At 36.7% G+C, this 17,298-nt stretch overlaps 1 protein-coding gene across 4 annotated transcripts in view; it reads left to right on the forward strand.

Moving 5' to 3' along the window:
- TBC1D30 (TBC1 domain family member 30) overlaps positions 1-17,298 on the forward strand; it is a 110,557-nt gene that overhangs the window by 70,133 nt on the left and 23,126 nt on the right. For all 4 annotated transcript variants that reach the window (XM_072655274.1, XM_072655273.1, XM_072655276.1 and 1 more), the window contains 3 exons: positions 1,966-2,151; positions 6,564-6,732; positions 8,390-8,558. In XM_072655274.1, the coding sequence (XP_072511375.1) occupies positions 1,966-2,151; positions 6,564-6,732; positions 8,390-8,558 (524 nt within the window). The remainder of the gene's footprint in view (positions 1-1,965; positions 2,152-6,563; positions 6,733-8,389; positions 8,559-17,298) is intronic.

Genomic DNA, 17,298 nt, shown 5'->3' on the forward strand with positions numbered 1-17,298 from the left:
ATGGACTGCTTGGCAGCATAATATCATCTTGGTTTACTATTTGTATGTCTAGTAGTTAGCAAAGTGCTTTGCCCAAACTAAGTGCTTAACAAATGCTTTTTCATTCATTCATTCATTCATTCATTCATTCATTCATTCATTCATTCATTCATTCATTCTTCCAATACTTGTAATAGTAATACTGAAGGAAGGGGGCCAGAAGCCTAAAGGCCCTTTGAGTCAGGACACACCAGAGGAGGGTGAAGCCAATTCCGGTAATTTGGGCCTGACGCCATAGGAATCTTCTCCATTGCCTGCTTGAGCAGCAGTCAGGGACAGTGTTAGCCTCCATAGAACACTGTTAAAGGACTCAGAATGATGTAGTACATGCCTCTGAACATTCAGAGTCCCAGCAGGAGACAAGGGCGGCTTGGTTCTAGCCTATTTCTGCTGTTGCTGAGTTATGATGAGGGTCTGAAGCAGATAGGCTTCAAGCGGATTTAGAAAACAAAACACAGGTAACAATCATGATCTCAGACAAACTAAAGTAAAAATAGATCTTGTTAAAAGAGAAGAGCAAATATATTATGCTTAAAGGCATCATAAATAATTAAATAGTATCAATATTTAATAAACATAAACCAAATGGCATACCATTTGTATATTTGGAGGAAAACTTAATTGAAGGAAGAAATAGATAGCAAAATTATTGCAGATGTCAGTGTGCCTTATTCAGAATAAGATAAATCCAACAACAACAACAAAATAAGAAACAAGGGAATAGAGTTTTAGAAAAGCTATTTATGATAGATCTCTGACAATAAATGGGAACAGAAAGAAGCATGCATATTTGACAGCTGTTATAGTACTTTGATAGAAACTGACCTGACGCTAGGATATGAAATCCCCATAAACCAATGCAGAAAAACAGAAATGCTGAATAGCTTCCTTACTGATACTACAACAAAATTAAGATTATAATCAGTAAAGGATATTTGAAGAGAACATGGAAGCCTGAGTGAAAATGAAATGATTTAATACTAAAGATGGTGTGGGTCAAGGAATAAATCATAAAAAGAATAGATAATTCCAAGAAAATGATGCACCAATGTATATGTTTGATTTGCTTGAATATACTTATTGGTTCCATGGAGGCTTTTTATTTGGTGGTGATGGAAATGGAGGCAGGGAGAAGAGTAGTGGAGGGTGATGATGGTGGTACCCAACCCCTCTCCAAAAAAATTCCCCAAATCTCAGAAGAACATCAATGAATAATTTAAAAAAAATAAGGAGGCTCAGAAAGGCACATAAGTAAGTAGAACAATATAGCTATTCCTATATTAAATTTCTAAATTACTATATTAAATTTTTTACATACTTAAAAATAAAAACAAGTTATCCCTAACCGAGAGTCATGATTTTATATTCGGTTCTCTAGTTCTGTTCTTTATAATGGAAGTATTCATGTTTGTTAAGATCAATCAAGCTAAAAGGCAGCTAGGTGGCACTGGCCCCAGACAGGTGTGAGACCTTGGGCAAGTCACTTAACCCCGATTGCCTTGCCTTCCATCCTCCAAAAAAAAAAAAAAAGATCAGTGAAGCTCCATTTTTTTTAAATTAAGGAAAAAAAATTATAACATGTAAAAGTTCGTGTATAAATACTCCCAAAGATATTAGATTATGCCTGAATGAAATCAAACCGTAGAAGTGGAATAGAGACCACAATAATAGCATGGTATTTTTTTTTTGCATAAAGTATCTATGTATCTGTGTTTCTATGTGCCTATCTTTGTATCTATCTATCTATGTAACTATGTATCTATCTCCCTGCTGAAATCCTGCTAAGTGTGGAAGTAGCTGATCGCAATTTGGTAGTTTGGAAACATCTTGGCAGACTAATAGCTGTTGGAGAAACTTTCTGTAAGATTATGTTAAATTGTCTGCCCTGTTCTCTTCCTTCCAACCTTTCCCCCCCCCCCATTTTAGGATCTTCACCGGACAGGCTGCAGCTCATATTGTGGCCAAGAGGCAGAGCAAGACAGAGTGGTGTTAAAGAGAGTTCTGCTGGCCTACGCCCGATGGAACAAGTCTGTTGGGTATTGCCAAGGCTTTAACATCCTGGCTGCGCTTATCCTAGAAGTGATGGAAGGAAATGAAGGAGATGCACTCAAAGTGAGTCTATCTACTCATGGAGAAATCCATCCTTAAGAGAACAGAGGAGCAGTCAGTGACAAAATCTGGTTGGATTTCCCAGAACCTTTTGTGTGATTTTTTTCTGTTTGGATTGGGGGGAGGGATTGAGTTTGCCTAGAAAAAAGGCTTGGAAGTGAATTCTTATAGTCTATGTACAGAAGAAAAATCTTGGAACTTTTCTTTTAGTTACTGAAAAGCAAATGTATTTGTTTGAGAGAATGCTGGAAAGATTTTGAGGAGTTTTTGGTCACAGTGTAGAAGCAGCTCTAGCAATTTGGGTATATTGATGTTGTTAATAACTTGTTAGCAGTGCAGTTTGTTCATGAAAAGTGAAACACTTCAGATGTAGAGATGGCAGCTGCTTGATTTATTTATTTACTAGTTCATTCATTCCTTCAGTCTTTCATTCATCTCTTTATATTCACAAGGGTTTGCTAATGAATGGTAGATCTTTCAAGATTCTTCTGATTTTGACATTTGTTTTTTATGATATGAGGGATGCTTACTCAAAAAGTACAGTCATTGGCAATAATAGTCTATCAGCTGGAAGCCAATAACCTAGTGATATTTTCAATTATGAATAAATGCGATGTGTGGCTATCATATATTCCTGCTAGCACAATATATGTCATATTGGTATTAACAACTGACTGCCTAACATTTAGATCTATATTCCAGTTACATGAGTAAAACGTCTTGTTCTCTCTGACCACTCAAGGAAAGAACTTTGAAGTAATTCCCTTCACTTGTTAAAAAAAATGCAACAGTGGCAAGTCAGATATTTGAGTTTAAAACATTTCAATTTAGAAGCAGTTATGCTTCTTTCTTTATCAATGATTAGCCAGTTAATGCTCATTTTATGGGGTTGGATAAGAGATTTAGAACAAGGCAAAACAGCATGTCTGAGGCTAAGAGAGAACAAAAAAAAGTTCCAGTGGAACAAAATTAAGAAAGTGTGTTTTAATCAGAGTTGTGCTGGAGCTTACTCAAATTGTAACGGATTGTTAAATTTTCTGTGTGACCATTTATACCTTGGAAATCTGCAAACTCTGCCAACTGGAACTTGACTTATTGTTTTGCTTACTTTCTAGGGGTGATGGAAAAAATGTAAATATTACAGATTAAACTTAAAAGTGTGTGCACGCGTGTGTGTACACACTTTCTCAGAGAACCAGTTGTTGAACCGATACATTCCTGGTTCTGATCATTTTATGAAATGTTATCTATGCTATGCAGTAGCCCAGTGCAGGTGGGAACTTATCAGAGTGGAGTCAGAGCACCTGGGTTCATAGAGTGCCTATGAGTCCTTGCAAAAATCACTTAACTTCTGCAGGACTTAGTTTCCTTATCTGTAAAAAGGGGGAGGTTGGCCTCCATGACTTCTAAGGTTTCTTACAGTTCTAAACTGGAGGTTCTATGATTTGAAGACCCAAACTCACAGATGCAGAGACGAACTAAATAAATTTGAGAAACCTAGTAGATTTAAAATTTTTTCCACCAAAGGAAATAAGATGACATACACTGAGAGAAAATGTTCTATGTCCTTGGTCTTTATGGACCTTGTGACTAGAGAGGTAATATATAGTTTGGAAATTATTCTTGTAATAACACTTCTGAGGAAAAAAAGGCAGAAGCATATAGGTTTTTAGCAAATGCTAATTTGCCTTTAAAGTATATATTATCTTCTTACAGCAGTTGCCAGGCAAAGGTAAATTTATTGGATGAGTGCCAATTTAATTTTTTTTTTCAGCTGCTGGTGCAAGATTTCAGCTTTGTGTTACTGTTTATTTTTGGCATGACTGCTAGGGACAATTGGGGTCAGTTTCCTTCTTAAAAATCTTTATCTAATGTTGACATCATAGTTCATATATTAAGATTTTCAGGTTCAGTATGAAAGTAAGTGTGCTGATGAAATATTGTACTTCTAAAGGTATTGTCATATTCTACCTAAGGTATTTAAGTAAGAAATTCCATTTTATTATAGGAATGGAAAGAAACAAGCTGGTAAACATAACAATGTCTTGAATTTTATATTATATATATCTATATATCTTATAGACATGTATCTGTATGTGTGTATACACATTATAATAAATATATACACATGCAGAAGTGTGTATGCATACATACATACATACATGTATGTATGTAAGTGTTTTGACCATAGACTAGACCCATGAGTCATTGGTTTAAGGAATTCTTGATAAGGAAGCTCTCTCTAACAGTGCCTCCCCTGAGACTTAAGACTCCCTAAGAGCTCTGTAATTGAGGCACCTTTTTCAAGGACACATAGCTAGTATGTGTTAGAGGGAGGTAAGATTTGAACCCAGGTCTCCCTGTCTATAAAGCATAAACTTAAAACCATACAGATCCAGCAGTTAGCATGGAAGCTGCTGTTTAGAGGGCAGCAAGACTGAAAGGCAGTGTGATATAATAAATATAATTAGAATTGAAATCAGGAAGCTGTTCAGACGTTTTCAGATGTGTCCAACTCTTCATGACTCCATTTGGGGTTTTCTTGGCAGAAATACTGGAGTGATTTGTCATTTCCTTCTCCAGATCATTTTACAGATAAGGAAACTGAGGCAAACAAAACAGGGTTAAGTGACTTGCCCAGGCTCACACAACTAGTAAGTATCTGAGGCCAGATTTGAACTCAGGAAGCTGAGTCTTCCTGACCCCAGGGAGACCTGGATTCACAACCCACCTCTGACACTTAGTAGTTGCTTGACCCTGGGACAGTTATTTAACCTCTCTAAGCCTCAGTTTCTTCAACTGTAAAATGAAGGGAGTGAACTAGATTATCTCTAAGGTATATTCATCTCTCCATTGATGATTCTGTAAATTCTATGTGTTCAAAAGTTTCTGCAATGTTCAGGGATGATCTTAGTCAAAATTTATTTATATCACCCAATGGCCTCCTTGGAGTCCCATCAGCTGAGGCTTGTCCTCTTATCCTGGTACCTTCACATCCCTAGTTTCATGCTAGAGCCTAAATTCTCTGCCAAAAGATCCCACTTAGGCTAGTTTTTGTCCAAGTCATCTCAGGCTTCAGTCTAGCTAATGGAGGCTTTTCACTGCCATGTTTCCTCCGCTGAAATTTACTCTTCCTTTATTTCATTTTACTAGGGAGAGTTGTCCTTGTCACTTTCAAGGTAGCAGTAACTTTCCATAATGGTTTAATCTGTTCTAATGGAAAATGCTAAAGAAGAGACCCTTTCAAGGTCTGTTTTCCTATTTCCAAGGACATATGTTCATTTTAGCATTGCCTTCATTATGCTATACTACTCCTCTTTCACATTTGTCATATTAAAAATAGTCACTCCCATGGTGAGATTTTTGTCTCTTGGCAAGTTGATGTTTCTGTTTATCTTTGGTTATTATTAGTTTTAAGGGATAACAGAATTTTATGAAGACCTATGTATCATAGTAAATAAAATGTCTAATGTGAAGTTAGAATGTATTCAAATCAGCGTCAGACACTTATGAGGTGTGTGACCTTAGTATCTCTGACCCTGTTTCCTTATCTGTATATGTCTATATAATTTTCAAAGATTGTGAGGATCAAATGAGAAAATAAATGGAAAATTCTTTGCAACACCCTCCTTTTTTTCAGAAAACACAATGTTTTTATATTTAATAAATCATAATATATAGGCATGTGCAAAGGAGTCAAGTGAGAGAGGAGTCAAGCAAAATTGTATGGCACTGAGAATTTCTGCTAGGACTTACTAGAAATTGCTTTTGTCTCGTGAAATATGATAGAGAGTGTTTTAAATGAAGTTAAGATTGAAATCACTCATATGAGAAGTCTGTATCTTGTCTTAACAAAGTTCAGATTATAAAGATTCAGAAAGGCTTTGAGTAAGCCTGATAAACATGCAATTGGTTGTTAACAAAGAAGAAACCCCATTTCAAACTACAGTGGAGGGGAAGTAGTTATGCACAGTGGCATTAAAACCCTGAGTTTCTTATAAGTTGGGTGGGTAAATCTTGAAACCTGTTTTGGTGGGTAGTATTAGAAAAAAAACAACTTTCTGCAAGGGCTACTGGGAGAGGAACATATGGTCCTTTCCTTTGATCAAAATGGAGTGGAGTGTTTTATAAATTGTAACTCATTTTCATGTGTATTCAGATTCAGTGGTCTGTATAAAGAGCTGAGAGAGCAGCACACTAGTTTAATTTTAATTATCTGGATAATTATGCTTGTCTCCAGTTATTGCATATGTAAATCACCCCCAGAAAATGTGGAGCTTTTAGAATTGACGTATCCTCCATAAAGGGATGCATGACTTTGGCTAATGGCATCATTGCCAACTGGAATATTTTCCTCTGAGCAGGAAAGATGCTGGGATGTCGGATAATCAAGTTCTTTTTCATTTGCTCCACAGATCATGATTTACCTCATTGATAAGGTACTTCCAGAAAGCTACTTTGTCAATAATCTCCGGGCATTGTCTGTGGATATGGCAGTCTTCAGAGATCTCTTGAGAATGAAACTTCCTGAATTATCTCAGCACCTGGATACTCTTCAGAGAGCTTCAAACAGGGAGGGAGGAGGTAAAGGACAACACCATGATGTATCGAATGTCTTGTCCCTCTGATTAAATTGACCCCAGTGCATTAGAACAACTGCCCTTACATGGGCCTTTGAGGGGAAGGACAAATTTTACCCTAACCTCAAATTATCCTGTATTTGTTATTCTATCTATAAGCTTCAGCATATAGATAGAATTTTTATTTTTGCCTGGGTATCTCTAATGTCTAGTGCAATCCATGGCACATAGTAGGCACTTAGCAAAAATGTGGTTAGATGAATTTTAAATAGCAAATTCACAAATAGAGATGAGATGGTGTGGATGAGTCAATGCACCACATCATCAGTGTTAGGGGGAAAAAAGCAACCCAGCAAACCTGAGAAATAATGGTGTCATTGGCTTCATCCTTTCAATGATATGTCTGTTAAATACATCTTTTATTAATTGTGAAACTTTTTTTGTGATTTATGAAACTTTTTTTGTTGTCCAAGCTTGGAGTAGCCCTCATTCATTTCCATTCCATATGAATTCCTGTTTTGTGTGAGAGGTAGGTAGGTGACTCAGTGGGTCTGGAGTCAGGAAGATCTGAGTTCAAATCCAGCCTCATACACTTACTAGCTGTGTGACTCTGGACAAGTCACAGCCTCTGTTTGTCTTAATGCATTGGAGAAGGAAATGGCAAATCCCTCCAATGTCTTTGCCAAGAAAATCCCACAGACATTGTGGTCCAGGTGGTCATGAAGAGTTAGACATGACTGAACAACAGTGTGCTTTTAAGAGCTGCAGAGATGACAAAGGATCTATTTTTTGACTAAGTTACAGTGAAAATGCCTTGGAATGGAAATACCTCTATTTCTTGACTGCAGGTATTCATTCATAATATATTTATTTTCATTTAACTGTGGCTTGTGGAACCAACATTGGTTTGAGAGATCTCTTCTGAATTTTTTAATCAGAAACTAGGCAATTTGTGAAGGAAGCCTATCAAGCAAAGATAGATTATTCCAATTTGAAAACTGCCACTATCTAGCCTTCCCCAACAATCCATGGTACAAATGCCAACAGCAGAATGGGCAATCTGCCAGGAGAATTGGTAACTAGCATGTATGTCCTCTCCCTATCCCAGACAGCACCTCTTCTATGCCTTAGGAAGAGGGTTGAACTTTTTTAAACAGTTGTTAACCTCTGCTTATTTTAGAATATGATTGAAAACAGGATATCTAACCTTAAGATTAAAATCTAGAGGAAAATTTAAGAATTTTAAAAAATAATTCTAAGGGGTATATATGCATACATATATGTGCGTATATGTATACATACACATATGTATGTATATATCTAAATATAGATTTTCACTAAAAAATCTTGGTGGTTATTTGATATCCCTGAAACTTCCTCTTCTTGGTCATTTGATTCAATTTTCCACTCTGGTTTGGAGGGGAGCTAGTAAAAGAAATTTTTTTTAGGCTACAGTCAAGAGAAGTTTCTTATATAAGAGTCTGAACTAGCTCTGTTCCAACACTAAGATTCTATGATTTTACGATTCCATTTTAGAAATTTGGGAGAAGCAAGAAAATCTGACAACTTTGGAAAGAGATAGAATGTGCAAAGTACATGTGTCTGGATATTCTTTAATCCATCAACCAGAAGAGACTCAGTGTGTATTTATTCTCTTCCAGGTGGATATGAGCCCCCACTTACAAATGTCTTCACCATGCAGTGGTTCCTGACCCTCTTTGCTACATGCCTCCCTAATCATACAGTTTTAAAGATCTGGGATTCTGTCTTCTTTGAAGGTTCTGAAATCATACTGAGGGTATCCCTGGCAATCTGGGCAAAATTAGGAGAGTAAGTGATTTTTGCTTTGCTCTGCAAAAGAGATCATGAGATTTAAGTCATCCTTATAGTACAATTTGCCAATGATAAGTATAGGAAACACTGAGGATCATTCGAGCCTTATTCAGTGGCCTTAATCTTCTCACATAGAGTCAATTCTTGATTATTCAGGGCAGTTTATATTTTTTAATGGATTATTTAAGTCTTCAGGATTCTCCTCTCTCCCAGCTAGCTTTTGGTAGAGTCTGATTCTCAAGATTCTACATTAGATGGTAGTCAGGGGAAAGGAGAGGAGGGGTAACTTTTGGATAAAGTGACGTTTTAGATTAAATGTGAACAAATTGTTCATTTGACAAAGTTTAGATAAGATACTCTTCCTGTTCTCATCTGTAAAATGAAGAATTTGGGTTAGGGGGTCTCTAAGGTTCTTTCTAGTTTTGATGTCCTTTTCTATCCCCATTTTCTATTCCCATATAATCAAGAATTGACGTAATATTGAAATTCAATACTACTATCAAGCTGCATTGAGGAGGAAATGGAATACTGTAGTCAATAATAGTATCTTATGGTGCTGTAATATTCCATTACATTCATGTACTAAGATTTGTTAAGTCATCTATTTTGTTTCCAATTCTTTGCTACCACCAGTATAGCTTTGAATATTTTGGTGCATATGAGACATTTTCTTTCTGTATTTGACTTCTTTTTTTGGGTTCTACACATCCATTCTTATTAAACACTTTTTCACATTAGTCATGTTGCATAGAAGAATTAAAACAGATGGGAGAAACCATGAGAAAAACTAACTCAAAACAAAACATAACAAAAGAAAAAATAGTCTGCTTCATTCTGTGTTCTGACTCCACAGTTCTTTCTCTGGATGTGGATGGCGTTTTGCATCATGAATCCTTTGGAAATGTTGTAGGTCCTTGTATTGCTGTGACGGACTAGGTTTATCAGATACAGTCCTCGCACCCTGTGGCTCTTACTGTGTATAATGTTTTCCTGGCTCTGCTCATTTCACTCAGCATCAGTTCATAGAAATCTTTCTAGGTTTTTCTGAAGTGCTCGTGTTCATCATTTCTTATAGCACAATGGTATTCCATTACATTTCTAAACCACAACTTGTTCAGCCAGTCCCCAGTGGATGGGCATCCCCTTGATTTCCAGTTTTTGGCCACCACAAAAAGAACTACTATAAATACTTTTGTACATGTGGGTCTTTCTTTGACTTCTTTGGGTTTGATTTTAACAGTAAGATGTCTGGGTCAAAGGGCATAGAGACTTTAGGCATTTAAAGATTTTAATAATAACCAGCATTCATATATCACTTTAAAGTTTTCAAGGTGCTTTCCACACATTATTTCGCTTGATTCCCACAACAACTCTCTGAGGTAGGTGCTATCTATTATTATCTTGATTCTGCGGATGAATAAAACAACTTGCTAGGTAAAATGACTTAGAGATTGCTAGTAAGTGTCACAGGCAGAATATGAACTCAAGTTTTTCTGACTCCAAGTTCAATATTCTCTCCATCTTATTATCTTTCTGTCCAAAACATATTTCTACATTGCTTTCCAGAGTGGTTGGACTATTTCTTCACTCTACCTATATTTAATGTGTCTACTCTCTCCTAGGATTGATTAGTGCCTACTTTTATCATCCTTCTAATTTGCTGGATGTGAGTTGAAACCTCAGAGTTGTTTTGATTTGCCTTTCTCTAATGATTAGTAATTTCAAGCAGTCCTTCATATGGTAACTAATGGTGTGTCATCTTTATATCCTTCAAGGAATGGCTCTTGGTCTTATATATTTATGTTAGTTCCCTTTGTATCTTGGTTATCAGACTTTCATCAGAAATATTTGATGCAAAGATTCTGCACCCCTCTTCCCCCCAATCCATTGGCTAACCAGAATGTTTGATTTTATCTTTTTTTTTTTTATCACCCCTGTTCCTTGGTTAGTTAAGAATTTTCCCCTTAGGCATAGCTATGAAAGAGATCCAATCTGGTTATCTTCTCATTTTATATTCCTACTTGTCCTTTTAATAGCAATTAAGAGTGGTGCTAGATTATCTAATGCAGCATGTATTACCCACGTGGTTGGATGTCAGGTGAGATTGGAAAATCTGTCTGAACTCTGCCACTTGAGAATTTATGTTCAATTGCACATACTGTTGGATGTTAGATATGGTTGATATGTTAGTTGGTTGGTTTTGTTAAATTGCCTGAAATAAGCCTTTTCCCTCACTGTATTTGGAACACTTTTTTTGTGGGGAAGGGGCAAGGAAAACATTGACTACTATTTACCAATTCAGGATTTTATGGTGCATCGCTCTAGCGTTGCACTAGAAGTCAGTACACCTGTCTTCTAATCCCCTCCCCCCCCACAGCCGTTGACCTTGCAGAAGTTATTTAACTCTTTATTTAATCTATAAAGAAGTGATACTTTATGTACCTGAAGTCAGGAGGTAGATCAAATGCTCACCTGAGGTTTTTTTTTTTATGATTGAATTTGTTGCTTTGTACTTTAAAAAAAGCCAATATTCCTACTGCCTTTGTTTCAAGCTATAACACTTTTTTTTTCAGCTGAATGTATTGGCTCACCTTTTTGGGATTGAGCAGTGGTATTGATTTACTTTTTCATTTTCTCCTAATAAGTACCTTTTTCCCCAGTTATGTCTCTCTAGCTAAATGATCCTCAGTGAGGCTGAGTAATTGAATGTAGACCTAAGCTTTTAATTTGGAATAAGATAGCTCTGCTATTAACCTCTTAGTTCAATGTATTTTTTCATATTTATTTGGATCATAAGAGAGATAGTGCATTATTAAGGATAGAAGACCAGCCTTGGAGACCTGAGTTCAAGTGTTATCTTTGATTCATACTAGCTATGTGACCTTGGTTAAGTCATTTAACCCCTCAGGGGCTCCTTCCCCTCTACCCCCAACTCTCTGATTCTATAAATTATAGAACAGCTGCTAATCATTCTTGGTAGAGGGAGTTTCCTCTCTGGGAGTTCCTTATATCAATGAAATCTCAAGTGTAAATCCCTTATCTTTTTCCTGACATTTCCTGGCCAACAATGGAGACTGGCTATCTACCACTTATCCTTTGTTCTCGTCATATACCCACCCATCTTCTCTTTCTTCCTAGCATACAGTTCCTGGATGACAGCTTAGCCCTGTTTTTGGTGTTTCTCATTGGCTGTATGGTCATAAAGAGTAGGCTAGATAGAAACGCAGCAGGGAGGCACATGAAGGTTTTTTTTTTAATTAAATGTACCCAGTGCTTAGCCAGGTGCCAGACATAGTAAGCACTTAATAAATACTTTTGAGTGACAGACATACAGATGAGCAAACTCTATAAACTGTCCACTCAATGCACATTATAATCTGGGCAATTGATTCTCCAGATGCTCTGGAGTTCTTAACTGGGATCTGTAAACATTTAAAAAATGTCTTGATAACAGTGTTTCAATGTAATGAGCTTCCTCTGTAATCCTCTGTAGTTTAGTTTATGGAGATAAGAACACTATTCTGAGAAGGGGTCCATTGGCCTTATGGGATTGCCAATGGGATCCAGAACACCAAAATAATTAACTACTGATCTGCTTAGTCTTTGTTGTGTGGATTTTGATTAAACAGCTTCTCTGGGAGACATGGTAGTGTTCTAATGTAATCAGCATAATGTCACATGCAAAGAGAAGCATCTGGAGGGTCTTACCATCCATAGACAAGCTCCCCCTTTAACGTGCTGAACATACATGTCCCTGTATTATGCCTTCCCATGTTTGTCAGAGGATAACTGAACTGGGCTTTTTCTATTATATCTTCCAAGGAATCCTGAATGATTTTGATACTTTGTTGTAAAATTGCCTATAAAGCAGCATTTTATTCTACCAAATCAAATGCTTTTTATAAGTAACAATAAGCATTACAGGATCCTATATCCTCTGTATCTTTCAGTAATTATGCAATCCATTGTTGCACATTGCCTGATTTTCTCCTTTTAATCACTTCATGAGAGATATCCTCTATCTGGGAAAAGATCAGTCTCATAGAGATTTTATCTAGATGGGAGAGTATGGATAAAGATGCGTAGTTAGTGATATTCTCTTGGTCACATTTTTTGGTGCTAATAAGGTCTGAAGATGTTTTTTTCCATGTGTTTGGTACCTACTCCTCTTTCAGATAACTTGTATATTGGTCTCCCAGTGACTTCCCGATTATGTTGCCTCCAGGATGGCTCTCCTTTCTGTATGTACTTGATCCCAATCTGGCTGCTTTTCCCCAGTTCTGGTCCCTTTAGTGCCATGTCTGCTTCATCTGTACTATGATGGTGTTAGATTCTAACTGTGGGGGTTCTATTATTCTCAATGAAGAAAACATTTAGTTATAATGATTTTTGCAAATTTTTAAAATTTTTATCCAGTTTATATTCCTCCTTCCATTTTCTCCCTTAAATACTCTTGGGATTTCTTTGTTTATTTGGATATCTTTCCAAGCTTTCTTTATGGTGTTGCTTTCTACACCATTGTGTCTCATTTCTTTATGAAACAGTACTGCTTGTAATTGTTCATCATCCTTCTTTGTCAGATTTCACAAATGAGTTTTCTAACCTGGTGTTCTTTGGCAATCATCTCTCTATTTGGCACATAATTCAGATGTTTTTCTAAGTTGCTTTTGAGGCTCTTTTAGTTTCCTTGTGGCAATCCAATTCCATTGATTAAATTTTTGGATACAATAATTATAGTTTCTATTTTTTTATTTTCAGTTAATTTCCAATTTTCCAAATAAATATAAATGCAAAATGGTATATAATAAGTGCATTTAAAAAGTATAAATGAAAGTACTTTGTGAAGTGTCAGGTTTGGGGGGGGAGGTCATTACTACCTAGAGGGGGAAAGGGACTTGGAAAGGTTTCATGGAGATTATAGCATTTGATTTGAACTTTGAAAGATGGTAGGAAGGGAGAAACATGCAGGGACAGGACATAATGTGGGCAAAGGCAAGAAGGTAGGAAAGTATAGTACTTATTTAGTAGGCACAGAGTAGTCTAGTTTAGCTGGTGGGTAGAATTTGTGGGAAGGAACAGATAAGGTAAAATTGGAAGGGTAGAGGAGTATCTTACGAAAGGCACTGAATACCAGATAGAGGAATTTGAAGCAATGAAGAAACATTGAATATTTTTTGTCAGAAAAAATGACGTGACTATATCTAGGCATAAAGAACATGAGTTTGGAAGCAGTATGAAAATCAGAGAGAGAGAGAATGAAGGTTGGAAGACCAACCACAAGGCTAGTGTAATAGTCAAGGATGGTAGCGATGGGAATAGATCTGAGAGATATTATAGAGGTTGGTAGTTTGGAGGTAACTGTCTAAAGTGAGGCAAGAGAAAGAGATAACTTCAAAGTTTCAAACATGGAAGACTGAGCGAACAGTAATATCACTAACAAAAGTCAAAAGGAGAGGGACTCTTGGCCTTGGTGAGTTTGAGGTTCTGGATGATGTGCAGGTGGAAGTGTCCTATAGACAGCTGAAAATATAAGTCTGAGTCTGGGGCTCAGAAGAGAAATCAGGGTTGTATATATATGGATTTTAGTCCTTAGCACAGAGCTTGAAGCTGTGGGAGTAAATGATATTTTCAAGGAAGAAAGTATAGAGAAAAGGGAAAAAAATAGTTGGGACAGAACCTAGAAAAACACTTCTTACTAAAGTATCAGAAGATAAGAAAACACCAAAGGGGACAGAGTTTAGGGAGCAAGAATAATGTGAAATCAAAGGAAAAGAGACTGTTAAGCATGAAGGGATTGTTGACTATGTGAAAGGTTGAAGACAGTGGGTAAGGAGAGGAGGCCTGAAGAATTGTATTGGACAGTTAGAGAGGTTTTTGGTGACTTTTGAGAGAACAGTTTCAGTAGAATGAGGAGGAGTACAGAAATTAAATAATAAAAGTTTAAGGAGATTGTAAGTGATGAGGAAGTAGGACTATTGCTCATGGACAATTTTGTGTTTTTTTTCCCAAGAAATTTTATGATGAAGGGGAACAGCAGCCAGAGGTTTTGGAAGGATCAAGGGCAGGCTTTTGTTTAGGATTGAAAACCTGAAGTGTTTTTAGGGAGATGGAAAGGAAGAAAGACAGAAGAGGAGACTGAAAATATTTAAGAAAGGGGGTATGATTTTTTGGAGCAAATTCTGGAGGAGGAAAGAGAAAATGGTATCAAAGATGCAGGGGATGAGGTTAAAGGCTTTGGATTAGCTTTATTGAGGAGTAAGGTCATCTCTTCCTCTATGACAAGTGGGAAAGAGGAAAAGAAGTAATGATGTTAAAAATTGAGGGAAGTAGGAGAGGATAGTTGAGGAAGCACAATTGGATGGTCCCCAAATTCTTAGTGGAGTAGTAGGCTAAATCTTCTGTTTTAAATTTGAGGAGTGAGGGTGTATTTGATGACTTGAAGAGAATGGAAAATTTGTAGAAGTTGTGAGGAATGATATAAGGAACCAATAAGAGTAGGGTGTAAGGGATGTGAAGTAGCAGTGAGGTCCTGAGGTTATGTCCTAGATAAAATTGGTTTAGTTTTGTGGCTTTTTAAAATGACATTTAGTGGTCTAGGGGCAGAATTAGAGAAATCAGATATGGACGACCACTAAAGCATGGTGTCAGCAAAAGTGGAAAGGATGGTAGCTAGTGAATCACTAAAGTGGATTCAGAATCAATAATGGTTAATGAAACTAGAATAGGAGAGATTGATTGGGCCAGTAGGATGGTAGACTGGAAGTCTCAATGGATAGAAAAAGCTGATTTAGTATGAGTGAAAGAGGTAGAGGATATGAGGTCACAGACAGTGGTATTTGAAGGTGAAGATTTTTCAGTGGAAACTGTTTCATGAAATGGTGAGGTCCAAGGTGTATGACTAAAATGAGGTGGAGAATGACATCATTGTAACTGAGGAGCTGTGATTGAGAGGGATGGCCATCAATATGAATGATCAAGTCCACAAGGGTATGGTAAAGTCATTGAGAAAGTTAGGAGAGTGACCTGGAGATCTATAGGTGCCAGCAATGAGGATGAAGGAAGAATGGAGAAATAGATTGTAAGGATTTCAAGAGAAAAGAGAGGTTTCTAGGGAATAGTGGCATGTGGCTGGTCTGGAAGAAGCTTTGGGGAGCAAAGAATAATGCTAATCCCCCATCCCAACCCAGCAAGAAAGTCAAGCTGGGCACCTTTTAGATGTCTACTATATGACAGGCACTGTGGTAGGTGCTGACTGGCACGGGAAAAGGGGTGACTTCCAATGGAGAGGATTGCCAGGAATTAAAGTAGAAAACCAGCTTTGAATGTGTTTAATCATTGATATTGCTTACGTGTTCAGATATTAATGACAGAAGAGGAAAGAAAGAGATAATATAAATGTTATTTCTGTCAATCAACCTACAAAGATAAGATCTCATACAAGTACTTGATTTAGACATGACTTTTTAAAAAATAAATGCTTTTAACACTGAAATATCTATAAGGAATATAATATAAACTTATATGTCTGTATTATTGATGTAATTCTGATGGAAAGTCTACTTATGAGCATTACTACAAAGTTCAGCAGATGTATAAACTCCAGCTTACAGAGTAACATATTTTTTAATATCTTTGTCTATTTTTATTAAATTTATGTCCCTCTAACTTGCAACTCACTAGGAGAACACGATTGGCAAATCTGCAAAGGGTCTGTTTTCTTCATCACACTTTTTTCTTGCCTATCTTGAAAAAGTGTGTTGTTGGTCACAAGGCAATTGAATAAGAATACTGCATTAGGGAAAAAATAGTTGTCCCTCAAAACACGTATTCTGTCAATAGTGGGTAAGTAGTTCCATCTTTCTCCATCCAGAAAAAGAAACAAGACCACCAAAATCAACTCTTCAATCTTTCTGTGGGAAATAGTAATACCCAGGATCCTTGGTCTCAAAGAATTCTCTTCTTTTTGGAAGAAGGAGGTGGTTTTATACTGCACCATTCTAGAGACTTACAGTAAATTCTTTGAGGGGGTGGGAGAAAATTTTACTTTTAGTGAGGCCCTGCTGAGTTATATGCAATCACAAAAATATAGCCTATCCCAAAAGTCTTAGTGTAGTTTTAATTTGTAAAAGCTTAATTAATTTAAGCTATTGAAGCTAGTTATACAAGAACTTTTGAGATGTACATGTCATTGAAACAGTGAGTTTTCATTTTTTTACTTCTTCTATGGTTTAGTTTCCACATTCTCAATGAAACCATCTATTAACAATAGCAATTTTCAGAGAGAGAACAGCATTGTGTTCATGGGGGCAAATTTAGCAACCAGTTTTGGGTGGTTTTTCAGATCATCATTAGGTCCTTTGGCATATGGCAGCAATGTGGTACAGCAGATGGAATGTTGGATTTGGAGTCAAGATTTGGATGTGAATACTACTTTTGACACTTACTGATCATCAAGCTCACTGAGCCTCTTTCCTCAGCTGCAAAATGGGGATAATAGTTCTTCTAGGGGTACCTACTTCACAGAGTTGTTGTGAAGATCAAGTAAGACCAGATTTCAAAGCATTTCACAAATCTTATGTCAAAATGTCAGTTCTTATAATATACAGTGCATCAAAGTAGAACTGCAGGTCTGGATTTTTGTTCATTTTGTACATTATTGTAATTTGTTGGCTTTTAATGGAGGACAATGGCCTGACATGTATATCCTGGTAATATTTATTTAATTACATGACATGGA

The sequence above is a fragment of the Notamacropus eugenii genome, chromosome 3, assembly GCF_028372415.1.
Source record: "Notamacropus eugenii isolate mMacEug1 chromosome 3, mMacEug1.pri_v2, whole genome shotgun sequence".
NCBI lineage: Eukaryota > Metazoa > Chordata > Mammalia > Diprotodontia > Macropodidae > Notamacropus > Notamacropus eugenii.